At 40.2% G+C, this 26,898-nt stretch overlaps 2 protein-coding genes across 11 annotated transcripts; one reads left to right on the top strand and one right to left on the bottom strand.

The window, feature by feature from the left end:
• The first annotated feature begins 25 nt into the window (after positions 1 to 25).
• On the top strand, positions 26 to 26,781 carry LOC135092372 (ras guanine nucleotide exchange factor Y-like). 6 transcript variants are annotated; one of them, XM_063990844.1, is made up of 10 exons: positions 55 to 183; positions 3,763 to 3,781; positions 4,401 to 4,480; positions 6,680 to 6,810; positions 10,516 to 15,733; positions 17,148 to 17,410; positions 17,755 to 17,930; positions 18,325 to 18,535; positions 18,758 to 18,898; positions 25,095 to 26,781. In XM_063990844.1, exons 5-10 carry the CDS (start codon positions 10,591 to 10,593, stop codon positions 25,275 to 25,277), a joined length of 6,117 nt encoding a protein of 2,038 aa, XP_063846914.1. In that variant the 5' UTR covers positions 55 to 183; positions 3,763 to 3,781; positions 4,401 to 4,480; positions 6,680 to 6,810; positions 10,516 to 10,590; the 3' UTR covers positions 25,278 to 26,781. The 6 variants fall into 6 exon arrangements, with proteins under 6 accessions (XP_063846898.1, XP_063846907.1, XP_063846928.1 ...); XM_063990837.1 differs by lacking the exon at positions 3,763 to 3,781 and having other exon boundaries at positions 31 to 183; XM_063990828.1 differs by lacking the exons at positions 3,763 to 3,781; positions 4,401 to 4,480 and having other exon boundaries at positions 26 to 183.
• Positions 19,089 to 22,935, bottom strand: LOC135092468 (U-scoloptoxin(11)-Sm5a-like). 5 transcript variants are annotated; one of them, XM_063991024.1, is made up of 5 exons: positions 22,917 to 22,935; positions 21,613 to 21,796; positions 20,856 to 21,047; positions 20,379 to 20,615; positions 19,089 to 20,283 (listed from the first exon to the last, which is right to left on the bottom strand). In XM_063991024.1, the coding sequence occupies exons 2-5, from the start codon at positions 21,781 to 21,783 to the stop codon at positions 20,101 to 20,103; spliced, it is 783 nt and encodes a 260-aa protein (XP_063847094.1). In that variant the 5' UTR covers positions 21,784 to 21,796; positions 22,917 to 22,935; the 3' UTR covers positions 19,089 to 20,100. The 5 variants fall into 5 exon arrangements, with proteins under 5 accessions (XP_063847094.1, XP_063847087.1, XP_063847102.1 ...); XM_063991017.1 differs by lacking the exon at positions 22,917 to 22,935 and adding an exon at positions 22,709 to 22,842; XM_063991032.1 differs by lacking the exon at positions 22,917 to 22,935 and adding an exon at positions 22,781 to 22,839 and having other exon boundaries at positions 21,194 to 21,796.
• Positions 26,782 to 26,898: the final 117 nt, after the last annotated feature.

Raw genomic sequence — 26,898 nt, 5'->3', positions numbered from 1 at the left:
GTGCATTGTTGTGAGCGGGCGGCGGGTGGCATGCCTGGGGTGGCCGCGCCTGCGCACTCGCTCCCGCCATCCCGATCAGGAACAGGTTGGTGGGGAGAAATAATGTAATATCATCTCTTAGTGCCTTTACCCAATTAACCGAGCGTCGTGGTCGAGTGGAGTTGATGCTACAGGAGCCGCACAGTAAGTTGGAGTGCGTGTGAGGTGCGTGTGGAGGCGTGTGTGGAGGCGGGAGTGGCTGTGGCTGGCGGGAGTGAGGGAGGTGGTGCGGAGGGAGGACAACAAACACTTTATTTTATGCCTCTCACACCCCGCTGCCACCCTCACCACGCCCAGGTCTGCACCGCCGCCTACTCCCGCCCCATCCCTGCATGCACATGTGATGTGGCATTGAGTTGGCTTGGCTATGTGTGGAAATTAGTGAAAATGGACGGATTTGAGGGATTTGCTGAGTTTTCTGTGGGCAGGTTTCTCCAGTGCAAGGCCTTGGTGAGCCTGGCAGGGGGGAGGGGGTAGGGAGTGCTGGTCACCTGGGGGGCGGTGCATTTGAGGCCTGATACTCATAATGACAATCAGAAGTTGATGTTGTCTTGAACAATGCCTCACGGTCTCGTAATAACGTGTATTGCAATCAACATATGTGGTAGTAACGTGCTGCGTTTGGTAATGATGTCGAGTAGATTAAATGTGGTTTGCGTTTTGTGTTGTGATGATTTGTATGTAAGTTTTTTTGGCTTAAATGTAAGATATCTGTTTCCCTAATGCGTTTCAAGGTGTAGATATTTGGAACAGTGATTCACGCGATGGTGATGGTGGTGGTAATAATAGTTTTTTCCTCTTTTACCTCTGACACAGTGACTCATCATTATAAGGAAGTAGGAAGGAAAAAATAAAACGTTATTAACTTGTATTTCGGCAAATAAATAGGAAATGATTGTTGATGGATAAAGAATAAAAGTTTCCTTAACTTACCCTTCATATTTTGAATTTTCCTTGGTAAATAACAAGTTTTGGAAAGTAGTTACTGTCTCATTATCAAATGATAAAGACTAACATTAAGTTCCTGACTTGTACATGCCAGAGTACTATTTAGTTGCTTCATGGCTTGATGACACTGCAGTAGTTGATCATCAAAAAATATTATGCTCCATTTATTAAGATCTTTGGAAGCACAAAAAGTTGACCATTACTGATAAATATTTATGTAAAGATGCTTTTGCTTGTTTAGTTGTCAGGTTTTATACTTAATTCCATCTGTACTGTATGCCAGAGAGGCAAACACTTAACAAAGTTTTGTGATACTTTCTCTTGTTCTGTTTCCAGCCAATTCTGCAAAATGATAACTAATGATTGAAAATAAGATCAGGAAACGAACTGAAACAGTTGACAATTGCCTGTGGTATAAAGAGGTACTGAGGTTTACACATAGGTAATACGTCTAACTTGGCCCTGTTTGCTTTCCCGTCCCTGTAATTAATCCTTCATATGTGTCCCTAGAACACACACACACACACACACACACACACACACACACACACACACACACACACACACACACACACACACACACACACACACACACACACCTTACTGCCAGTTATGTGGAGTCACTATACTGTTATAAGCAGTTGCATGTATATAGTTAGCATTTTAATAAATTTTGGTTTTATATATTATAATGTATTTCATCTCTTGTATGTCTGCTTATTCTCTCTCTCTCTCTCTCTCTCTCTCTCTCTCTCTCTCTCTCTCTCTCTCTCTCTCTCTCTCTCTCTCTCTCTCTCTCTCTTTCTTTCTTTCTTTCTTTCTTTCTTTCTTTCTTTCTTTCTTTCTTTCTTTCTTTCTTTCTTTCTTTCTTTCTTTCTTTCTCTCTCTCTCTCTCTCTCTCTCTCTCTCTCTCTCTCTCTCTCTCTCTCTCTCTCTCTCTCTCTCTCTCTCTCTCTCTCTGGCATAGTTGAACAATTAAGGTAACAATGGCACCCTACAGTTAATTAAATAACTGTAGGGGACTCATTGGGGAGATAAGTTTTGCTTGGGTACCCTGGAATAGAAGGATAACTGAGAGGTCATCGGAAGAGGATGTGAATTTTTTTTGCCATGCATTGGATTCAGGGACCAATGAAGAAAGACGATAATGATGCAGATATACCTTCTTGTAACAGATAAGCAAGGACTTATCCTTTATTATGGGAATCAAGTTAATGATTGCATGTGGTAAGGTTTAGGGGGCATTATCCTGACCAACACTCCACAAACATTTCATTATTGTTTTGAGATGAGATGCGATAGTCATAATTCAAGTTGTACAGTTATGGGAAATGGTACCACTTTATGTATTTTTCACATTTAGAATTATGTAATTTCTGTATCACAGGGAACTAATACAGAAATTATTGCTGCTGTTTTGCCACTGTAGAAAAATAAATTCCTGGTGCAAGTTACTGATAAGAGATCAATGACCTACTGTGTGTGTGTCCCAGTGTTACAGAAATTTTTTTTCTTTCTCCCACTGTCTCCTTTGTATTATTGAGGGAGTGTTTACTGTCAGTATGAATCACTTTAAATTGATATGCATTGTACTAAGATTATATGTTGCAGTATTGATATGGCTGGATGGAATTGTGAACTTGTTGTCTGATAAGATGGTAGAAGTTGAAGTCTCCATGAGTAGCATTTGTTGGCAGAGTATCTGTGTAAGAATCTTCTTCAAAAACAAGACAGGGAGGCTCTATTTATGCAATATTCTTATGAGGATTCATTCAAATTTTGCATATGTCACCTATACCTAAAACTCCACTCAGAAGAAAGGTAACACACTAAGAGGGGAACATGTAACCTTTGATTACTTTAGGTATTATCCCTCACGCCCCCTCCTTAGCCAGCTAGTTAGGACACTCAATGATTTAGGTGTGAGGCAAAAGGCTAGGTTAGTCTTCCTCCTAAACCAGCTAATCAGCCCACTCAGTAATTTAGATGTGAAGCAAGGTTAGATTTGACTTCTTCCTGAGTCAGCTAATCAGGACACGACACAAAACAGATGGGAGGCAAGGGCCAGAAGACTTCCTACTTAACCACTAATCAAGACACTCAACAAAATAGGTGTGAGGCAAGGGCTAGATTAGACTTCTTCCTGAGTCACCTGATCAGGACACTCGGCAAGTATATTTCTTCCTGAGTCAGCTAATCAGGCCATGCATAATGTAGGTGTGAGGCAAAGGCTAGACCTAGACTTGGCAGGTCTACATACTTCAAATGCTGTTTTTCTTATAACTCTCTCTCTCTCTCTCTCTCTCTCTCTCTCTCTCTCTCTCTCTCTCTCTCTCTCTCTCTCATCCTCTCTCTCTCCTCTCTCTCTCTCTCTCTCTCCTCTCCTCTCTCTCTCTCTCTCTCTCTCTCATCTCTCTCTCTCTCTCTCGCTCTCCCTTCTCGGTCTCGGTCGTCCTCTCTTCGGAAGTGTCTCAATTTGCAGGCTACATTAGGAAAACATTCCGTCAAATAATTCCTATGGCTGTAAGCTCTGTTGTCTGTCTTAGTGTTCTCTTGAGGAGGTATGACTGGCATCAAGAAAAATAAGCAGATTAGTTCCATGCAGTATATCACTGGATGATATTCTTCAGTGTCATTTGAAACTCATTGCTTCTATCCAATTTAGAAAAAAAAAAAAAAGTGTGTGTTCTCTTCTGTACGAATCTGTTTTGGTAGACCAAGACTTAATGAAGCTGTGTACATTGATCTCACCCGACATTTTTCTTATGTTTTTAGGTCTGGACACAGGAACCAAGTAAGGCTGTAAAGTTAAAAAGTATGGTGGTGCAATTTTTTTTTATCATTATTTTTAGCAGTAACTTAAAAGAACTGGAAAGTTGTGTGCTTGGCCCTAGACTATGTAGTGTTTCAGGAATGCTAGAGTAGGATGATTCTTTAAATAGAGAGAAATATTGGAATGATTTCTTAGTAAAATGAAATAAAAAGGGTGAGGGTCTCTATTATCATTTTATAGTATACTAAATGTGTTAGAGTCAGTAATAAGTGTGTTCTGGAATCAAGTAACTTATTCATCTGCATTAAATGTGACTTGGTCCCTTTGGTTTAGGGATTTTACATTAGAGGATTTTTGTGTTAATAAAACTCATGAAGCAACCCAGCCTTTGGTTTACTTTGATGAATGGTCAAAAGTGACTATAGCTTAACAAATATACCTATTTTAGAGACTTTATAGTATGTTATATGCAATGTTAGTTTATTATTACAATGTGAATTATAATCTAAAGCAAAGAGCATGGTTATCAGTAATCTTAGTAGTTAAGCAGTGCAGTATTGGAGTATCAGAACAGGTTGTATGATGGAAGACTATTGTGATTAATTTCAGTTTTTAATATTTGATCTTGGTGTGTTTACAGAGATGGATGAATTGGTTGTGTTGAATGAGGGAGGGAGTGATGGTCAGGGTGTTGGGGAGGACAAGTAGCCTGAGGTGACAGTAAGTAGCATTGCTTATCTTTAGCCATTACCTGCTCTTTTAGAACCTCACTAACACATTGCTGGAAGGAAAGCTCTTGTAAGTAGTTGCATTTAGAAAAAAAATCATAACATTTTCAAAATAGAAAAGCTTGGGAAAAGTAATTTTCAAGTTAAACTAAGAATTCTGTGAATCTGTCTATCATACATAGATACAGTGAGCCTGTACATTGAGGACAAAATTAATGTGAGGTTTTATTGTAGCAGGTGTGATGCCTGGCATGCTATCCCTGTTGTATTATTATTATTATTGTTATTATTATTATTATTATTATTATTATTATTATTATTATTATTATTATTATTATTATTATTATTATTTTATTTATTTATTTATTTATTTATTTATTTATTTATTTATTTATTTTTATTTATTTATTTATTTTTCATGTTTGCACTAGCCTTAGTATTATGTTATGAAGCAATATATGTTACTCATCCAGGCATTCACATGTTTTGACTTTTCATCAACTGCAAACATTCATTACAAATGATGTTGTAGGTGTTATGTGTTTGTTGGCCATCTGTGATGTGTCTGTGTTGTGTAATAGATTTGTTTAATCTAATCATCTCTGCTGCTCATTTCTTGGACTTTTAGGAGTGGGTCTGGTAGAAGAGACTACTTGGTCCTGCCCTTACTGTCACAGTCTCTCTCTCTCTCTCTCTCTCTCTGCTCTCTCTCTCTCTCTCTCTCTCTCTCTCTCTCTCTCTCTCTCTCTGTCTCTCTGTCTCTCTCTCTCTCTCTCTCTCTCTCTCTCTCTCTCTCTCTCTCTCTCTCTCTCTCTCTCTCTCTCTCTCTCTCTCTCTCTCTCTCTCTCTCTCTCTCTGAATTGTACCTGGCAGAAGAAATGTGAAATGGTGTTCTCTGTATTCTGTTCTGGCCAGAAATATGTTCTTTGTACATTATATAAGAATATGATTGTTAATGATGTGAAGATCTTGAAATCTACAAGATGAAGAATCTCTGTTGGCAGGACGGCAGTAGACGGTCAATGCGAGTTTAATTGAAATTCTGTACAATGTAACTAGGTGATTACAACCAAGTGAACAATAGAAATGAAGTTATATGCAGTATTGTGTGATTTGAGCCAGCAGTCACAGTTATACTTGACTTATTTTTATTTACAAAAATACATCGTACAGAAAAATGTTGCATGATGTTTGTAAAACCTTTCTCTTTACTGGTATTGAAGCTTTTCTCCTCTTGTTGATTGAATGAAGAAGCTTTTATAGTTTGTAACAGGGGATGCAAAGGGCCTGTGTGACCAGGCCTCTTTCCCTAAGAGTTGATTTGTAAAAAAAAAATGTATATATATATATATATATATATATATATATATATATATAATATATATATATATATATATATATATATATATATATATATATATATATATATATATCTTGCATCCCATAAATCAACACATACTATTTTTAATTAACTATTGATAATAGCATGATTGCATGTATTTTAATAATCATTAGCTGTTATGAGGTTGTTTGTTCTTTGGTGCTTACTAACCCAGCTATAGCAGTGCATGGTTTACCTCGCATAAACTAGTTTTCTTTGTATTTGTTCCAGTTCTAACACATTTTAGATATCATTTACAAATTCTTCCCTTTTAAGTTTCCATATCTTTATCCTATATTATACCTATTCTTCCATACTCTTTCATTTTTGTATCACTGTATTCCAATTCATGATCTGTATCTACATGTGAATCTGAGCTACAGGTGGAATTAGGTTATGATGTTTTGGTCTCAACCTTCTCACTTGAGTGTCTTGTTGTGTTCCAGTATATGTATTGACAGAAAACTCTGTCTTCCACACCCTTCTTTTAATTTTCTTGTGCAAGCAACCTTTTGCGGCCATCCTCTACTTCTTAAAGATGGCTTTTCATATGATTTCATTGAGAAATGTTTATTAATATGTACTAAGTCATGTAGAGGTTACAAAAAGTGAGCAGCGTATTATCTAGCATGACTTGCAGTTTTCTAGAATGCATCTCTTATCCCATTTTCAAACCTTTTTCAGTGCTCAGAAAGTTTCTTATATCCTGAAAAAAAGTATTTATTATGCATAGGCTATGAAAGGTGATGTGAGCATTCTTGGCTTTTCCTTTTCTAAAATATCCACTGAGTCAGTCACTCTTCCTTCCAGCGACACACAAGTGGCAGCAGCCTGCCTGGCCTGGTGACTTGCTGTCTCTTCCCAGCCTCCACCACACATGCACTTGTGTAGCGCTTACAAAAGTTATCAGCCTTATTCTGCTTCGCTTGTGTGCTGCTGAGGTTTGTGTAATGTTCTTATGGACCAGCTCAGTATGATTAGGACTGGTTATGCTAAAGAAACTGTCAAGGCTAGCTTTGTGTGACATGAGGTCATGAGGGGTTGTAGAGTAGCTTGGCCACAGGAATCTCTCTCTCTCTCTCTCTCTCTCTCTCTCTCTTCTCTCTCTCTCCTCTCTCTCTCTCTCTCTCTCTCATCTCTCTCTCTCTCTCTCTCTCTCTCTCTCTCTCTCTCTCTCTCTCTCTCTCTCTCTCTCTCTCTCTCTCTCTCTCTCTCTCTCTCTCTCTTCTCTCTCTCTCTCTCTCTGTGCTGTTGTGTGTGTGTGTGTGTGTGTGTGTGTGTGTGTGTGTGTGTGTGTGTGTGTGTGTGTGTGTGTGTGTGTTTTCCTTTATTACCTGATCAACTTTTTAATGCCAGACAGAGAGTGATGCTGGAATGCACCATTGAAAAGTGTAGCTGTTTTGTTATGTGACATTTTAACTCATTACTCTTTACATGTTACCACTTCCAAGTTGTTATGTTTTCTTCTAAAACAGCATTTCATGGCATTCTGTTTGACACTAATACAGAAGCTGTGATGCACACCCACTCTAAGCACAGAACACAGTATTACAATAACAAGTGTTAACAAAAAATATGAGTCTTCAGCCTTGCATGCTTGATATTAAATGAATGTCATTCCCTTCTAGAACTGGGTAAGTTTCTCTGCTCACTGCAAAATATTCCGTCCTCCACTGATCGTGCAGGAAGTCTTTCATGGTTGTAAATGTGAAGTGAATCCTGTGCCTTATATATTATTAGTAGTATATTTACATTAGTGAAAGATGGCAGTTTCCTATTGCTTGCTGCTTAAGATGGCCATCAAAAGCTTGTAGACTTGCATCCAAATTGTAGAAAAGGAGATGTGAAGTGTATGTGTTTGTGCTTTGAAATACACATTTGATTTTTTGTAATAGTTTTCCTACATGAACATGACAAAAATCTACAACTAACATTTCTTGAGAACTGGAAATTGAGCTAAAAATAAGGACAAGGTAGCAGAGAGGGGTGCACTGTAAGCCTGGCCGCACAAACACTATCCATTCAATAAATTAGCTTCAACACTGTACTTTCTTGGTGCTAGATGCAAAAAAAAATTCAGCACTGTAAATATTTTTTTACGTAAATAAAAATGTTATCCCTGTATATGTATGAATTTTCTTATGTTGTAGATTGAAAGTAATGTTTTACAGTTTTACTATCTAATATCAAAATCCTTAAAAAAATTTTAAATTGGATATTTTTTCATATTTCAGAATGGTGAATTCTAAATGCTATGTTGGCTAAAAAGATGAAGAGAAGTAATTAAATTACTAAAGAGTAACTTTTTATTTAAAGTGAAACAAAATAAAGATTGAAGAAAGGGACTTTCTTTGAAAATCTAAATTTTTTTTTTACTTCTTGCGATGCTTTCGTATTTTCATGAGTTTCTTGGTCATTACTGTCTCTATAAAATTTCAGCTGTCTAACATTGTTTATGTAATTCATACAAAGTGGTAGTTAACAGACTATAATTATCAGTAAGACATGACAAGCACTATTTCTATGCTCAAGCTAGGCTTGGGTACAAAATGCTGACTATGCTGTTAGATCTATTCTGTTTAGCTTTCGCTGTTCTCTCCCATCCCAGCCTCTGCTCATTTCACACCCAGCCACTCAAGATAATGGTATCCTCTGCTGAAATCTCCACCTACAAATGAACTGACTTTCATCTGCTTTTTGCTTTTTCTCTGACTTCTGATGAGTTATTATTACACCACCAGGAATGTTGCATTAAATACACAGGAAACATGTGGTGATGGTTGTCAGTCAGCAATGGGTTCTGCAGGGAAGTCATTACATCAAGATCATTGAGAATGTCTGCCATTTAGAGGTGTTTTTGTTTGTCAGTTTATTGTTTGTTCAGGTCATCAAATAAAGTTGTGTTATGCCTGATGCACAGCTTGAATGCGGGACATGATCAAGCTTCTGCAGTAACCAATGGTTGGGAACCATGATGAGGAAGGCCATGTCCTCTTGTTATTTATGGGATTGCCAGATGGGGACCACCACTCATCCACCAATACATTGTAACTCTTATTTTGAGATAATATTCAGCCATTTGTGGTTATGCAGAACTTGCAGTGTGATACCATGTGATTGGTGAGGAGAATTAAGTTTAACCATGATGGAGACTGATGCCTCATTTTTAAGCTTGGACAATATTTGAACATGGTAGGATGAAGGCTGATATTGTAGCATGTGGAGTAGTGTATGTTGTCCTCATTCTTTCTCGAACTGTTTTATGTTTCCATATTTAGTTGTTGGATGTTGTATATTCACACAATTGTCTGTGTGCTTGTCATTTATCACAAAAAAGTTATTTGTCAGTTTCAGTGAGACTCTGGGAAAGATGGGTCTTTCTTTATTGAAAAACTGGTAGGATAATAAATAGCCGCTTAGTTTTCACTACAGATAAATCTACGGTAAATATTTGCCGTGTTTCGTGTCAGTCTATGGAATGTGTTTTCCACATTTCACATTACTGTAGGAGGTTGGCAGAGGTGTGCACTCTGAGTTCCATCTTGTTAATTATTACTGGTGTTGTGTTTATATAAGTGTGAAGTGTTCATGTTGCTTTTGATGAGATGTTTTAGTCTTCTGCCACTTGAGGAATATTGTTGTCATTAAGTGAGCAGCAACTTTATTTATTTATTTTTTCTTTTTCTATGAAATTTTTTCCTACTAGTAGGACCATGTGTGAAATATACTTATATGATGCTTTATTGGAATTTTGAATAGTACATAATAATGTGTGGAATATTGTTAAGTCATGTGAGCAGCTACTTTTTTTAAATTTTTTTATATGAAATATTTCCCGTTAGTGGGACCATTTATGAAATATACCTGTACAATATGTTACTGGAAATTTGGATAGTACATTAAGGATTAAAGAGGTTGTGTAGCCAGGCCACAGTTTTTAATGTGCAGAACACAGACATGCTACCAAAACAGACATTTCAGTCATAGTATGGGAATTTTATGAGGGAAAAAATGTAACATGGCCTTTTGCAGTATTCTTGTGACTAAATCATACAGAGTAGTATTCTTTGGAATGCTCTTCTTAGTATTGCTTGTCATTTCATTACTGATATATTTTGTTATACTGTTTTTATTGCTTTGACTGCTGTTTTTACTGGAACACTACTTTCTGTGGTTTCTTGTTTAGTGTAACTAAATATAATGCAAATGAGGGGGTGAAATGTGTAATTGTGGCCAGTGGAGATATATTTAAGTGTGTAGAGAGAGAGAGAGAGAGAGAGAGAGAGAGAGAGAGAGAGAGAGAGAGAGAGAGAGAGAGAGAGAGAGAGAGAGAGAGAGAGAATATGGCTTTGGGAATGGATGGATGTTATTGAAGGTAAATAAAGGCTTGAACATAAAAGCAAGGTAGAGTTGAGCCAGTGTTTGTTATGTTGTCCTTAGTGTGGTTTTCCCCATCTGGTAGTTGGCTAGAGTAAACTATCAAAGGTAAGCTAATTTGTGCTTGTTCTGTGTTTGCTTGATTATGCATCATGGTTTCCTTGGCTTTTCATTAGTGTCGTTATTTTTTTGTAGTTGATTTTTTATTTCTTTTGAGCCGTATGTTGTTTTTAGTTTTTTTGGTTAATTTGGTGTGTTTATGTTTGCAGGTTGTGGTGTAGGCGTTTGGACTGTAGTAAGACTAAGGCTGCGTGTATGTTGTTGTGTAGTGTGTGGCTTTCTGCATGATGGCTGCTGCTGCTGGCTCCCCTGCCAAGGAGGAACTCACTGTACCTCCTGCCGCTCAGCCTCGTAGAGGAGCCTCCGCTGGGCCCACTCCCACCCTGTTGCATGACTCCGCACTGCACTCTGCCACCAACATTACTGCTGCCAGTACTGCTCTCATCACCCCAGAGTCCCTGGCTGCCTCCCTACATTCATCTGTATCCTCCCCTACAGGCACCAAGCTGGCAGTCACCACACCCTCTGAATCACCTGCTGGGGGGGAGGGTGCCAGAATAACTCTTGACGAAGAGAAAAAGATAGCTCTAAGTCAGCTGCAGGAACTGGAGGTGGCCATCAAGGTGCGAAGAGTTACTAAGGTGGATGGAAGAAAGATCCGTTGGATTGAGTACCGTGCCCGCAAGCAAGCAGAGGAGGAAAAGCAGCCAGCGCACACCAAGAAGAGACCTCGTAGATCAAGGTCAAAAACCAAAGGGTTAGAAAATAGTGAGAATGAAGCAAATGTAAATAACAATAACAATAATAATAATAACAAAACTGACAGCACCATGAAAGGTGACTCTGCAAGCTCTCCCCTCAGTGTGGTGGGCACAAGCAATGTCCTGGAGAGTATGAAGCAGCAGTTTCTGCAAGGCACAGAAAATGTAGACGAGCCATCCATCAATGGTAAATCAGGCATCTTGGCAGAAAGCTCAGTCTCTTCCCAGAAACGTAAGTCTGGGAGAACACGCAAGTCAGCTGGTGCATCAGAGGGGGGAAGTCCTTCCAGTACCTCGCCAAAGAAACTTAGTCCCAGTGAAGCCAATCCCAAGGGAGCATGCCTTCGGAGTTGTGGTGGATCAAAGGGAAGCTCCTCTGCAAACGGTTCAGTTTCAGAAGTCCCACTTACATTGTCCAGCACACCAACTACACCCTTTACCTCAGATCAGCCTCTTGCTATAGGTATTAAGAAGAATTTTTTTACTCCTAGGTCTCTCACAAAAGGTTTGAGAGAAGTTCGTAAGATGGAGAATGGCACGGATGGAGCTTCTGCTGTGAAGGCAGAAGAGGTTAAAACTCCATTAACCTCACCAAGTGCCTCTCTACACCTTACAGCATTAACGTCTGTGGTCTCTGATGGGGTGGCAAACGAAGCAAAGTCCTCAGCTGATTCTAAATCACAGTCAGCAGATACCAAAGGAACCAAGACTACGTGTCCCCTTATTAAGGCAGCTGCTAAACTCATGTCCCAGCCCACATCAAGATCTAAATCTGCAGACAGTTCCTCAGCCAAAGGTAAAAGAGGGAGTTCTCAGAAAGGAAGTGGGAGAAAAGCATCTGCTAAGTCTGCACCACGGCCAGAGTCAGAACCCAGAACTACTGTTAATGGTCACAATCAGATGGTTCAAAATGGATCATCAGAAGAGGGATCTCACTTGATTTCACCAGATTCTTACAGTCTCGGAGAATCTTGCTCAGGCAAGGCCTCAAAGCAAGGGAACAGTGAAGGCACTCCTGGGACGGCATCAGACTCTGACTCCAGCATAAAGAGACCGAGAGGCCGACCACGAAAGAGAACGTTAGTTCTCAAGAAGGAAGGCTCTACATCAGCTTCACCTGGCAAATCTGGGAAGAAGCTGGCCACTCTTGTTGTCGTTGATGTCCACAATACAATGAATGGTGAGCCTCAGATGGTCATCCCTGTGAAGAGACCTGTACTGAGGGGTAAGAGGACACCCATGGGCAAGAATTCCTCACAGAATGTGGAGAAATTGCCTGATATCAAGCACTCACCAGTACCTGCATCTAAACGACAGAAGAATGAAGCAAAATCAAAGCTTGATGGTGAAACTCTTCAGACGGGTATTAATTCGGGCTCCCCACATGTTGATACCAAAAAGGGCAAAACCAGTAAGAAAAATCTTGAACATTCAGTGGCTGTTAAGGAAGAAAAGGATGACACAAGTGCCTCAACTGTTAATCAAATACAAATACCACCTGAACAGACTCAAAGTACAAAACACACAAAGAGTGTTCAAAGAACCACAAACAGAGAATTGCCCTCAGAATGTGAATCTTCCACTGCCATGCCATCTAACCTTCAAGATAAAAGGAAGAAGAAAGTCAAGAAGCCTGTTTTGAAAGTGAAAACATTACCTGCCAAACACAAGGAAATTGAGAAAATCATAAGAAAATCTAAGAAGGCTACAAGTGGAGTCAGCAAACAGAATAGAGCTCAGCCCAAGAAAAATACCATAAGGAAATATCTAACTGCACAAAAAGGAAAAGCTGCATCAAAAATAATCTCTACTGCTAAGAAGGAAGGTTTAGTACAGGTAAAGCAGAAAAATGGTTCAGGTGAAGGTGAAAGTCAGGGTGAGGAAAGTGTAACTCATAAACATGAACCAACACACAACAGTGAACCTATGGAGGTGCAGCCTTTAGATCCTTCACTGTCAAGTGAAAGTGTTTTGAAAACTGAGACACCAGAGGTAGATGTACAAAACAGTGTGCCAGATTTGAGACTTACAGAGGAAAATTCCAACCTGAAGGCAAATCTAGCAGCTGAAGTTCCTTGTTTACCCAGTTCTACAGTACCTGCGGTTGGTTATGTGGAGGAATCCTCTATTGAAGTGAAACCAAATTTTGTGCCTCAAAGTGAAACAGAAACACACCCATCCACAAATGAAAATACCCCAGCAGTGGACATTTTGGGGATAGAAAAGTCGTATGAAAAAGTAAGTGACTTACCAAAGATTAGTTTTCAGGATAATGACAATATTAACAACAATAATGCTGAGGAGGAGGGTGTTGTCATATGTGATAAAGAAATAACAGTTATGAAGGATTTATCTGTAAAGAAACTCTCAACTGCAGATGATTCATTAAAATGCATCATTAATGAGGAGTGTTCTTTGGAGGAGCTTGCATCCAAAACAAAAAGAGATGCCATGATCGAAAAAACAAGTGTTGAAAAAGTTCTTGGTTTGGAGAGAGCATGTGTGAAGGATGAAGAACATCAGATGTTGACTACAGAAGGTGAGGAGTGCCCAAAGGAAGACTGTGCAGTGGAAAACAGTTTCCAGAATGAGATAGATGCAGTTGGCTTAAAGAGTGAGGAAAATGTCTGTGATAAAAATGAAAGTTATGTTGAAACCGTGCCAGATGGTGACAAAAGTCAGATACCTACACACACAGTGGCATCGGACAGTAGCAAGACAGAAAGTAATAGTACATCCAAAGAGAGTGTATTGTCAAGCTCATCATCCCATGGTGAAACTGCAAAAGAATTAGAGGTGCCTTTTGTAGAAGCTGCTCCTGTTCCAGCTGGTGATCTCTCCCTCCCTGACAGCACTGCCTCCACCACAGCTCTCCAGGAAGTAAGTATGGAAATGGTGGAGGAAGCTTCAGGTGAGAAACAGACTGAACTTCAATCTGACTCTGAAGATAAGATATCTCAGTCTTGTAATTTTACTGAAGAAGTAATGCATACCACAGAAAGTGTAAAGGCCAAAGAAACTGATCCCAGTGAAAGTAACATTGCAGAAGTGAATCAAGTTGAAGAAAATCAAGCTGTAGATTCCACAGAACCAGGTGATTCAGAAGTGCAGGTTGTTGAAGTACAGACAGAAGCACTACAGGAGCATGATAATTCTGTTTCTGTTGTAAGCCAGAAGAGCAGTCTAAAGCAGGTCAAGAGAAGAGATGGTTCCCTCATCCCCAAGAAAATTAAGAAAGGTCTCGTGCAGTCCCCTAACATTACACATTTAGAAAGCAGCAGAGAAGATATGAGGGAAGAGGTAAATGATGTGAAAATTACCAAAGCACGAGAAGCTAGTCAAGAAGTGAGTGCTGGCAAGACAGGTGAAAGTAGGGAATTGTTGGACACTTTGCCACCATCCCAAAAGGACACTGATGAGGTTCAGGAAGTAATTCCTGAAGTTCAGCCAGCCCGCCTTACCTCAGCACCAGAAGTTCACAGTTCCTCAGTGACCAAAACAAAGGATAAAGTACCAAGGATATTAAAGCAGCTCTTCCAAGACGAGGGTGTTCAGAACATGCTCAAGAGTATGAGTGAAGATGCAGGAGCAGCCCCAGAGACTTCACCAAACAGTGATTCTGGAACCCACAAACTACGACCCAAGCGGATCACAGAACCCATGCTTTCTTCCTCTCCTGAATTGGATGCCATGGAAGCATTCCTCACCTCTTCTAGAAAGAAAAAACGTGGGACAGAGTTGGATACACTTTACATAGATGAAGGAGTCTTGAACTTGCTCACCAGCAAAGAGCACCCCACTCGCAGGGCACATCAAGAGGATGCAGCTAGTGATGTATCTCAGGCCAGCAGCTCAAAGAGTTTTAAGGTCAGTAAGACCACTAAATCAAGTGAAGGGTTTTCAGACTCAAGAAAAAGGAAGCTGAGTGGAGCCAGTACAGCAAGTAATACTTCAAGTTCCTCTAAATCTCTGCAGCCTCCAGAGCCCAAGAAGGTTCGAGTGGAAAGTCAAGAACCTGTTGAAGATCCATATGAATTGGATATGGCTGAGGAGTTTAAAGAGAAGTCCGTCATTGTGGGCTACAGTCCTCTTGAGACAACTGTTAGTATAGCTAAAAAGAAAGGCCCACCTGTGGTTCCTTTATCAGTCAAGCAGAAGAACAAGGCTATCAGGATGCAGCTCAAGCTCCAGAAGCAGAAGCAGTTGAAGAGTGTTGTGAGTGAGGGCAGTGAAGATCAGGATGGGAGCAACACTAAGCTAGTTCAGGTGCCTGACACGCTCACTGTGTCAAAGGAATTGCTTCCTGAATCCAGCATCTTGCCAGCTTCAGTTGAGGCAAGAGAGGTCTCTAGCAAGTCTGTACCTCCCATCAAGATTAAACTGGCATCAGACAGTGTTACTATCAAGCCTGTGCCTCGTCCATCCCCGCCTCATCAGACTGCTGAGGTCACCATTGTAGCCAAGCCATCACCTGTCAGAGTGCCCATCAAGCCTCCTCATGTGGTTGACTCCACCAGTCCACCTCTACCCAGGCAACTGCCACTTGCTCAGATGAAAACCAGTCCAGAGAAGCCTAGGCCCCATCCTGATCGCCACAGCCCGTCTTCACAACTCAGGAGGGTAGATACCTACCCTGGAGTTGTCCCTCCTGCCCCTCCTGCCCCAGGTTAGTACTTTTGTCATCAATATTTGGTGAATCACCATGCTTCTGGCTGTTTCAAACATGTGCCTTGTGAGAGCTAATTGGTGTGGATCTGTCAGTAGTTTCCCCCTTAATGGTTCTCAGGATGAGATGTGGAACCTGCCACCTCTTGTGTTCTCTCTGCCTCTCTACTTCTCTTCACTTAACCCCTTCTTTACCACAAGTGTGTTTTGTGGTACATGCGTACCACATGCAGAAGCAACCTCGTGGGACTGCGCATTATGGCCGTGGTACGTGCGTACCACACTAATGCATTGATGTGTATCACCAAACCCTGAGTGCGGATTTTGCTTTATTCAGGTCCCACATGGTGGCAACATCATGCCCAAACATAAAGAAACGTTTGAGGCATTATTTTTAGCCACCCATACGTGACAAGACCACCCCCCTACCTTTGGCCAATCACTACAGGAGGGTTCATATTTCATGCAGACAATAAAGCCAATCATATTCTTTTGTTTGAAAGTACAGATATATTACTCCCACAGTCCACCCGAGAAGATCAGTTTTCTTTTGTCTGCCTTGGAGAGAGATATTGCTTCTAGCTAGAGATCATGGCGTCTGCTTCATCATTTATTAGTGATGATGATTATTGTAATTATGAGATAGATAGTGATGACATACTGGAAGACTCTCCAGATGAGTATGATTCAGATTATGATTCTGAAAAAGACGTAGAAGACAGTGAAACTGACAGCATTAGTAGTGCAGAAACACTTTCAGCAAGCGAGGGAGAGCAGCAGTCTGGTGATGATTCTGCCTCAGGGTCACCCGACCCCATTGCATCATGTTTCACTCTGTAGTAACTGTAGTAACTGTTTTGTGTTTTTTCTCTTGTTATAAAAATATATTTCAAATCAAGTGAATACTGTTGAGTTAGAAATAAACTTGAGGTAAAACAATGGGCGTGAGGTGTGTGGATGTACAGGCAAGGGCGTTGCGGTATGAGGGGGCAATGCTTTGTTTACATCGGCGGGTGGGTGCACTAAGAAAGGGGTTAAGGGTGGCATGATTCCCATCCTTTTCAAGCATTCATGAAAGATCTATGGATAATTTGCAGGCTGATTTCTACAGAGATGGAAATTTGTTATGTTTAATATCTTTTCATGACTTGAGATGATTAATGCATTGTTACTTGTGTGACTGCAAGCAACCACACTTGGGGTGTTTCAGGTAGTCATCAGTGTGTCATCAACACTCACATACACTGCTTGTGGTGTTATGTATAATGCACTTTGTTGTTTATAAACATTGTGGTAGGTTAGTCATTGGAATGTTAGAATTTAGGTTAGAATTTAGTAGGTTGTGAGTCACAGGTTAAGGAAGCATTTTGTCAGTTACAGATTCACATCAGATCTTGCCATTTATTCCTGGTCAGGTTTCCCTTCACTAGTGAGAAACTGTGATGCAGCAGCTGCTGCAGCAGCAGCGGCAGCAGCAGCAGCAGCAGCAGCAGCAGCAGCATCCAAAAGCCGGCAGCGTGTAGGTGGGGAGAGTGTGCGGCAGTCCCAGCGTGCCAGTGTGAGGCAGAGTGAGGCCAGTTACCACTTCAGAGATATTGCACTCAGAAAGTTCAACAATTTCACTCAAATCATCCTATCACCTTCCACAACCAAGATGAAAAATGCTCTCAATTCAAGGGTAAGTCAGTCAAGGGGTATATAAAAAAATCTTCACTTACAACACCTCATTGATATTAGGATTGGGAAGTCATTTTCCTTTTTCCCCACCACCACCACCACCACCACCACCACCTCCTCTCTCTTTCTCTCTCTCTCTCTCTCTCTCTCTCTCTCTCTCTCTCTCTCTCTCTCTCTCTCTCTCTCTCTCTCTCTCTCTCTCTCTCTCTCTCTCTCTCTCTCTCTCTCTCTCTCTCTCTCTCGTAATAAGTAAAAAAGAGGCAGATGCAATTAAAAATGGAAGCAGTTTCTTTTCAGCGTTCCGGTACTGCTGAATTAATATTGTATCACTTCACTTCATCCCAGGTTTTGCGTGAGCTGTGTGAGGCACTGAACATCCTGAAGCGTGATGAATCAGTGAGAATAGTGCTTTTGACAGGCACAGGTTCTACCTTCTGTCAGGGTGTAGATTTGACAGCTCTCCAACACCCTAATTTGGAAACACGCAAGAAGAATGCAGAGAACCTCGTCAGGGGAATAAAGTGAGTCCTTTCATGTTGGTATGAACAAACATTTGTATCAGGCTCAGCATATGTAGTGTAGAATGCAACCTAATGGTTGTCTGAGGAACTACTCCAGGGAATGGCTGTCCACATGTCCAAAACACTACATTTATTTGTAGTCTAGTTGATATAATCCTGCTCATAACCTTATATAAAGTCCATTGTTATCCATTATTGATGTGACTGTCTTCATTTTGTGCAATACAGGTACATAGTTTTTTTTTTTTTTTACATTATATTGAGTATTTTCCTAGGAAGTGCAGCATTTCCATTATTCATATGTTGCAAAGTTTTTGACTGATATAAATTTATCATGTTTCCTATTTTTGTAAATTATTCATAGTATATTCATATGGGTCTTTCTTATTTACAGGGACTTCCTGAAGGCTTTGGTTCAGTTTTCAAAACCCATTATTGCTGGTGTTAATGGAAATGCAATGGGTTTGGGAGTGACAATGTTGCCGCTCTTTGACATGGTTATTGCCAATGACAAGGCTGAATTCTGCCTCCCCTATGCAAAGTTGGGCCAGGTGCCAGAAGGGGGCGCCACCTACACATTCCCCAACTTGTGTGGGAAATTGCAGGTGTGTACAGATAAAGATAACTATGGATTATCTTCTAATGGTGGAATAAAATATGTACATTCTTCAGATTATATACCTCTGAATTAATATTCTTATGTATCAGTTAATATATATGCATAATTAAGTTTTTATATGAATTTTTATTGCCTGCTAGTTAAGATGGTGGCACTGAAGTGTTCCATTGTGAAGAATGTTACTTAGGAGTCATCTTGTCTGTTTCAGTCTACACAGCTATTCTTGGGACACAAGCTTACTGCCCGCAGAGCCCAGGAGATGGGTCTTGTTTCGGAGTCCATATGGCCTGCTACTTACCAGCAAGAGCTCATTCCAAAAGTGGCTCTCCTAGCTACTCAGTCGGCACAGGTAAGTGTTTATTTACACCCAATTTGATTATCAAAGATACCAGTGACTAGCAGCATGGCTTGGCTTTCAATGACATGAATACATGTCATTCAATGAGCTGAATCTTTGGATGATTCTGTTTACAAGCTTGTTGTTTCCCCAAATTCAAGATGGTACCAAAGAAAGAAGCATTAAAAAAATTAATGACAGGTTTCTTTTTGAGGGAATGGTTTATTGTGAAAATATAGGGAAAAAAACAAACAAAAAAGCTACTACATAGTGCTGATTCTTATTTAATTTATGTTGATGCATTTCCTCCTATAATGTAAGAAGTTTTGGTAATCCTTTTTGAGAGGCACTGAAGTACTTCCTTTTGTGATGACTACATTATTTTCATCCATTTCCATTTTGTTTGATTGATTTAGATTTTGAAAACTATGAGAGAAGACAAAGGTTTTTAAAGTATAAAGAATGTCCATCAAACTAAAATCATTCAATCATTTGATCATAAGCAAACATTAGTGGTGAGAAGCACTGCCTTCCACAAGCTTGATTAACAAAGCTCATTCACCAGCTGGTCTGTGGGACAACATTTTTTATAAGTGAGATTGTAGATATACATTAATTTGCCTTTTGAAGTATTTATTTCCACAAAGTTTGTATCTTTTCAGAGTAAAAAAAGAAATCCAGTAGCATGAACAGTTGAACACATTAAGGTTCCGTGTGAATTATAGTACAAAGGCGGGTTCACATTGGCTGTGATGCTGTACTCAATATGGAGTGCACATGATGCAAAACCACAAGTCTTCCAATTACTATAGTGCTTTCCAGATAAGGGTGTGTGTGATTATTGCTCATGTATCTTGCCTGTTGATGGCCTAGTGATTTTTTCAAACAGTTTGGCTGATGCCTGTGCATCCAGAGTAACTTATGAGTCACCCTGGGCAACAAGGGCAAACTGTCACATATCATTGCACTCCTCTCCTTGAAAGAGAAGGTGCATAGCATAGCATATCACCACTCACAGTGTGAATACTCAATGTTGCAAGCATTGCCAGCGTTGGCCTATGGTATTCCATATCTAGTGTAGCATTGCAGCTGGTGTGAATCTACCTTAAGCAATGTGGTGTATGGTGTACCTATTCTGTTTTCTTTTGTCATGAGATGTTTTTTTTTTTTTTTTTTAATATTTTTTTTACTGCTGAAAGAAAAATGAGGACACATTAGCGAGGTGTGCAGCGGCCAATGTAGGCTTTTCCATAGTAATGAAGTTGGGAGGTGGTAACAGTAGACTGGGGTCCTCTGAACATACATAGCTGTTGCTCAGGACAAGAGCAGGTGTAGTAGGTCTCCAGAGTATCTTCCCTGATGTAGCCACACTTATCACCTCTTCTACACATTGGGAGCTGAAAGAAGAGTGGGACGTTAGTTGAATTTTAATTAGTGGTTCAAAAGATACCTTTTCTTTGTAGCATTAATCACTACTGTCAGGAAGGTTAACCTCATGACACGTGTAGAGATAGGTGTGTTCACTGCTAGTAGCACTGGCGGTGGCATTGGTAAGGCTCCAAGCATAAGGCCATGGACAGCGGCACAGGAGGGTGGTGTGTGGATCAATGATCTCAGAGGGAGTGCTGCTGGAATATGGTGGTGCGTTTAGTCTTCTAACAAGTTGCATCCTTAGTGCCACTTCCCCTTCCTTGCACTGGGACAATTTTTCTATGGATGAACTACAGAACTGCAATGAGAGAGAGAGAGAGAGAGAGAGAGAGAGAGAGAGAGAGAGAGAGAGAGAGAGAGAGAGAGAGAGAGAGAGAGAGAGAGAGAGAGAGAGAATTTTTCAGCTTGACAGCATCCTAAATTTGTATCCATTCATCATATACTTTATTATCAGCTTTCCATATCCATTATGTGCAGCTTTCATTTTTTAAAACCAAACATTTCACAAAATTGATTCCTGATGCATTTGAAGTCAGACCTTTAGTTGGCCTCTGTTAGTGACATGTTGAGCCAGGGGGTCTTGAAGATTTGTGAAGTGTAGTGGACATTCTGAGCGGTCTTTGCACCGACACAGCCGCTCTGTGATTGGTATGAGCCAGTAGCGACGGTGTGCCAGATTGCATGCCTCTGCCTCCGAGGCGCACACTGGCAGGTCCCTCTCGCTTCGTCTCTTGTGTTGCACATAGAACATAATGTCTTCATGAGTATGAATTCAGTTTAGTTATTATTCTAATCATTCCATTTTTATTTATCTTCAGTTTAATTATTGCCATTATGCCTACGGTATGTATGCATGCAGTGATATGATTAGCTTACTTGCTTGAGATCTTGAATCCTTGGAGTTTTTTTTTTCATTTGGTTAAGACTAAATTTTCATTAAATTTACTTGTGCTTTATACCCCTTATGTAATTATATTCCTTAGAATTTTTAATAGAGCATCATGTGCTTCCAAATCCACCTTATTAGGGATTTCTCAACAGCTTTGTCACACTTTTCATGACTTTTATGGTGAACAAGCCATTATCATTCTTTACCTTAATGTATAGCACCCTCCTAACTTTCATTAGTGCTTTGGAGATACACCCTAGCTTCCCTAACTTCAAACAGTTGAACTTACTCCTCTATAGAACACTGAAATTATATGCTGTGGAACACTGAAGTGCTATTTTGCTGATGGATGCTTTAGTAATGTTAAGGTGATGAAGACAGTATTATGCTAAACACTAGACTGTACCCCATTCGTATAGAGGAGATAGGTTCCCTTAACCAGGTGTCGTAGGACATCACTGGGGTTGGAGTTTGTCTCACTGGAGGCTGTCACAGTCACAAGGATCAGCAGCATGAAGGCCATGACTGTTGTTGCTCTTAATGGTGTGGCCTTGCCTCTTACTGCAGGGTGTGCCATGTTGCTGCTGCCACTGAAAATCAAACATGGAGAAAAATTTTAAAGGTGACTTGGGATAATATTCCATGAATCTCATCAGGTTGCTATAGAGTTAATAAGCTGAACAGGCAAGAACTTGTACCAAGCACTCTGATTTTATGTTGCTGTAAGACCAGATTGGCATATTGAAACTCTCTCATCTCTTTTACATGGCTTATTTGCAGTGACATTTTGCAAACATTCATTGCCCACATTTCACGTAGTGCCATTTACTCATCAGCGTTATAAAATAAACGTCTTTGAACACTATTCAGTCACACAGGATCTTATCTTTCACATACATATATTGTGAAACTGACACCTTGATGTTTTATTTCATTAAGTGATTTGCTTTCCTTCAAATGTGGAATCTGCTTTAAATTACTGCGTTGCTTCATTTTTTTTTTTCCCTAATTGTACTTGCATAGTCCCCACCATAAATCAAAGCAATTAAGTCTTTATCATAACATTAATTCATGACATCCTATTGTGTGTAAAGTTTGTCTCATTAATACTTGTTTTACAGTTATGCAAGTGTCACTCGTTTGGAAGAAGAAAAAAAGTGTCGGTATGCGTCTGGGCCCAGTTTGTCGTTGCCTGAGCTTGGTAAACTCAACTAATGTTACGTGGATGGTGCTATTTTCGACTCCTGTAATTATTCGCCTTAACTTTTTTTTTGCCATAACGACCCTCAGGTGGAAGGGAGGGTGGCGTAGCTTGTGTATTCAGGGTGAGGATGGAAGGTGCGACAGAAGTAGGCGTTGCTTTACCCTGTGCAATCGACCATTGTTCTGCGAGTCTACGTTTCATAACCAATACACCAGCACCACCTAACATTGCGGTCATCACCGAGCACTACACTGGCTATTAGGATTCTGTGTCTTTTATAATAGGAGGCACAGCGCACAGTTTCTCAAGAGATCCGGGGGATTGGGGGGGCTGGGTCCTGAGGAAGCTGGGACGCGGTCTTCTATCTCACTTGGGTAGCTGGGAACGTCTGTTCCGCGCCAAGCCCCTAAGTTGCCAGGTCGTGGGTGGTGTTACTGCCAAATTTCACTTCGAGAACCTCTCAAAACTTGCCAAGAGCAGCTGGGCATACTTGATCAGCTGTTTACCTTACTGCCTACGGCGTAGGCAACTGTAGCTGATGAAGAAAGGAGGGTAAGGGTGGGTAGGGGAAGGGAAAGCAAAGGCTGTCTTGTATGTTTATCATATCCATTTATCAGTCTTGTGAAAAAAAAAAAATCCATATTCGTTGGTAAAAAAAATATATATATATATATATATATATATATATATATATATATATATATATATATATATATATATATATATATATATATATATATATATATATATATATATAAATTGCCAACGCGTAACAGCCATTTCACGTCCTAAACTCTGCTCGGCTTAGCCTCAGTGGACCACAGCTGCAGCAAGCGATACCTCCTTGTGATTTTCTTATCTTTATACTAACGTGCTTTGTAAGAAGAGCTGCTTCTATTTGTTTCAAGATTTTCTGAGTGATATAGATAGAAACAATAACGTGTACAGTGTTAATAATAACAGCTTGCGTGTAGTGTCCGACTGTCCGTATGGCCCAGTGGGACTACGGCCGGGGTGGGAGGGTGGAAAGTACACTGCCGCATTAAGTGTTGTGTAATAAGAGTTTGTTATTTCAATTATACATATTTTTGGAATGATATGGAGACAATAGTGTGTAGAGTGTTGAGTTAACATATATAATAAGTAACATGCAGAATTGTGTCCTCAAGGCTGAGTGAGGCTACATGAGGGAGGGTATAAAGGACGCTGCTTGATCAAACCCGCTTACTAATTTTATTTGCATGTGAACGATTTTCCTCTTGAATCTGAAGAGGGTAGTGGTAATATAGTGTAATTAATTTTATGTATTGCTATCATCTGCTTTTCCCTCTTTGTAAAACTGCATCTAAAAAAAAAAAAAAAAAACGAACTTCGCCACTTACGCAATCCAATACATACCCCCCCTCCCCCCTCTCTCTCTCCCTCTCTCTCTCTCTCTCTCTCTCTCTTGATTACAAGCCTTCATATTGTTATTGCTGGTATGATTCTGTGCCTTCTTGTCACACATACATTATTCAACGCTGCTGTCTTTCCTTTCCTTCTTGAATATAGCGTCTCATTTACCACGTCACTATTGTCTTTTCCGTACGTGCCTTTTCTCTTGTTGGACTCACTTCCCAGTGTGGTCTCTCTCTCTCTCTCTCTCTCTCTCTCTCTCTCTCTCTCTCTCTCTCTCTCTCTCTCTCTCTCTCTCTCTCTCTCTCTCTCTCTCTCTCTGCACAACATGGGTGGGTGTCTTGTTTGGGTCGTGTCTTGCCTGAAGTCACCAGTGAGTGCTGCCAAGTTTACCCCCCACTCCTTGTCGCCGCCACTGTACTTTATAAATAGAACACACACACACACACACACACACACACACACACACAGAGAGAGAGAGAGAGAGAGAGAGAGAGAGAGAGAGAGAGAGAGAGAGAGAGAGAGAGAGAGCGTTTTCGTCCTATAAAAAAGTGGCATGGCTATCAGTAATGGACACCACTACTTTAAAAGTATCACACACACACACACACACACACACACACACACACACACACACACACACACACACACACACACACACACACACACACACATCTTAAATGTTTTTCAACCTATGTTTCTTGTTATTCTTTGAAATAACAACGATACATATAACTGAAGCTCCCTCCATATTAACTTTTGAACATTTTATTGTCTGCCATGGTTAATTTTGTTTATTATACATATAAACTAATTTATTTATCTATTTTTCTATAACTTTTATAAGCGAGATAGGAATGGGAGATAGGGCAGACAAAGGACTTCATAGAGACAGAAACTTTGTCAGGGGTGGTCTGGAATAGACAAGCAGTTTGTTTGTTGTGAAATCTTAGAGGAGGAGGAGCAGGATGATGATAATGTTCATGTATATATTTCCACACTGTCTTTGTTTAATTGAATACTACAATCATTTATCTTGGTGTGCTTTAGGCAATCTGTGATAGCTATACTTTGGATACTGTCATAAAATTATTGGAAGTAGGTGGACCATTGGATCATGTTATTGCCATTAAGATATTTACTCATACTTGTGCATTTTTAGGAAGCGATCCAATGCAGTGAATAGCTTATGCTATATTTCCTGCTGTATCATTTAGTCTTAATCTTTCAAGGATTAGGCTTCTGAAGTCCTGTGGATATGAGAGTTGATGTGCTTATTTCCCCCAAAGAGCATGGAGGCAACCAAAGCCCTGATGAACCACCACCTGGTCACCAAGCTGGAGCTGAGTCTGGAGTCTGAGTGTCGTCTTCTCCTGCAGCAGTGGACTTCCCCACACTTTGCCCACCTGTGTAAGCGATTCCTTGACACACAGTACATCCACCTTCAGAAGCCTGTCAGCCTTCCACTTTAGGTGTCCTCCTTCCTCATGATAAGCAACATGCCAAGTGGAGGAATCCTGAAGGTGATGCACTGGAGTGGCTACTGAGCAAGACTGCTGCTCACCTGACCCTGCCCACTCCCCTTGAACTTTATGAAGTAGAGCATTAGTTTTTACCATATGGTATCTGATTTATGGTACTTTTTTGAAAATACAATACAGCAATATGGAGAAAGCTGTGTGCAGCTGCCCAGTTAGTGTGAAAATGCCCAGTGTGTGATACAGCCAACACTGTCCATTGCAGTGTTGCCAGGACTTGAGGCCTTGACACAGACGCTCCACCACCCATGGGTGATGGGACTCCCCAGACAGGGAACAATAATGTAGAGTACCTTAAGGCCCCACCTGGGAGAGTTTTAGAACAGTGCCTGGGAGGTACAGACTGGTTATGTCCATTGTGGTGAATATATTATCTCCCATTCTTATGCACACAGTTTGTATGTACATAAATATATAAAAATCAGAGAACTCATCATTGCACAAGTTATATTTTACCTGGGAAACTATTTTACGTGGGAGCAAGTTCCCAAAGTGCAAGTGTTTTGTAGCGTTTTAAGCGGATGTTGACGTGAGTATTTTGTAGTTAATTTTTATAGTTGGGAGTTGTTGATGAAGTACAACCTGTAAGCTATTGCAGTCTGAAACATGTCAGTATCATGCAATGAAAGTTATTGAATTTTTGATCAAATAATTTATTTTAATACCATGACCTAAATGTTCAGAAATATTCAAGTATGAATAAGGGGACGAGTGAATGTGTACGTAAGGGAAGTGACTTTGTGTTCTCTTTAGTACCCTGATTTAGTTTTGTACATATTTTAGTTTACTAGACTTATTTAGTATCATAATTTTATAGGTAATTTAAGCAATATTTATCCTGTATACTTGTGCACCTGTCTTGATTTCTCCAACGATGCAGTCAGATGGCAGTTTGCTGTGTTGCTGCAGTGCTATTGTGAAATAGTGCTGCAGAATGTAGTGCAGTAGCACATTGCATGAAGGTGTTATACTGTGTTACATGCCTTCTGTGTTGCAGTACTTGTGCAACAATGTGCTGCAGTAGTGTCATGTAGCATTTTATAGTATTGCCATGCACTGCTGCAACCATGTTTCTTTCTCCAAATATCTTGTAGTACAGCACTACAATGTAGCACACAGTGCCACCCATCAGCAGATTTGTCTTTCATCCTTCAGAAATCTGACTGTGTCCATTGGACAAACCTTTCATCCCTCTCATGCATATTATTTATTGTTATGACTCTGGTTTTGACACTCCTCAATCAAAGATATGTGGCATTGTAACAGATCTCAGTGATTTCCCCAAAGTACAACCCTACCCTGCACCCACATGTTCTTACTCCAGGCCTTCCTGGGCCTCTCTGACCCTTATTTGCCTTCCTTACTTTAGTTTGGTAGTACATGGTCCATTGTACATACTTGTATTGTTTGTAAGTATAAATGATGCATATTTTCACCAGTATGTAATTATTTTGTTTCCCTTAATGCTTATTATAGAAAAAAAATTGTGACAGATTCTTTATTGTGGAATAATTATGCAGCAGTCAAATCAATGTTGGCTTGATATTTCAAACCA

The sequence above is a fragment of the Scylla paramamosain genome, chromosome 3 (genome assembly GCF_035594125.1).
Source record: "Scylla paramamosain isolate STU-SP2022 chromosome 3, ASM3559412v1, whole genome shotgun sequence".
In the NCBI taxonomy this organism is placed as follows: Eukaryota; Metazoa; Arthropoda; class Malacostraca; order Decapoda; family Portunidae; genus Scylla; species Scylla paramamosain.
Note: the sequence above shows the minus strand (reverse complement) of the source record. Positions and strands in the feature narration are given on the sequence as shown.

What these genes read in the sequence shown, in the direction of transcription:
- LOC135092372 (XM_063990828.1), top strand. Translation starts at nt 10,591, where the DNA reads ATGATGGCTGCTGCTGCTGGCTCCCCTGCCAAGGAGGAACTCACTGTA. An exon ending in AAAATGCTCTCAATTCAAGG is followed by an intron (nt 17,411 to 17,754) that starts GTAAGTCAGTCA and finishes ACTTCATCCCAG; the next exon opens with GTTTTGCGTGAGCTGTGTGA. An exon ending in ACTTGTGTGGGAAATTGCAG is followed by an intron (nt 18,536 to 18,757) that starts GTGTGTACAGAT and finishes TGTCTGTTTCAG; the next exon opens with TCTACACAGCTATTCTTGGG.
- LOC135092468 (XM_063990997.1), bottom strand. An exon ending in ATCTCCTCTATACGAATGGG is followed by an intron (nt 21,048 to 21,612) that starts GTACAGTCTAGT and finishes GTGCAACACAAG; the next exon opens with AGACGAAGCGAGAGGGACCT. An exon ending in ATCTCTACACGTGTCATGAG is followed by an intron (nt 20,284 to 20,378) that starts GTTAACCTTCCT and finishes CTCTTCTTTCAG; the next exon opens with CTCCCAATGTGTAGAAGAGG.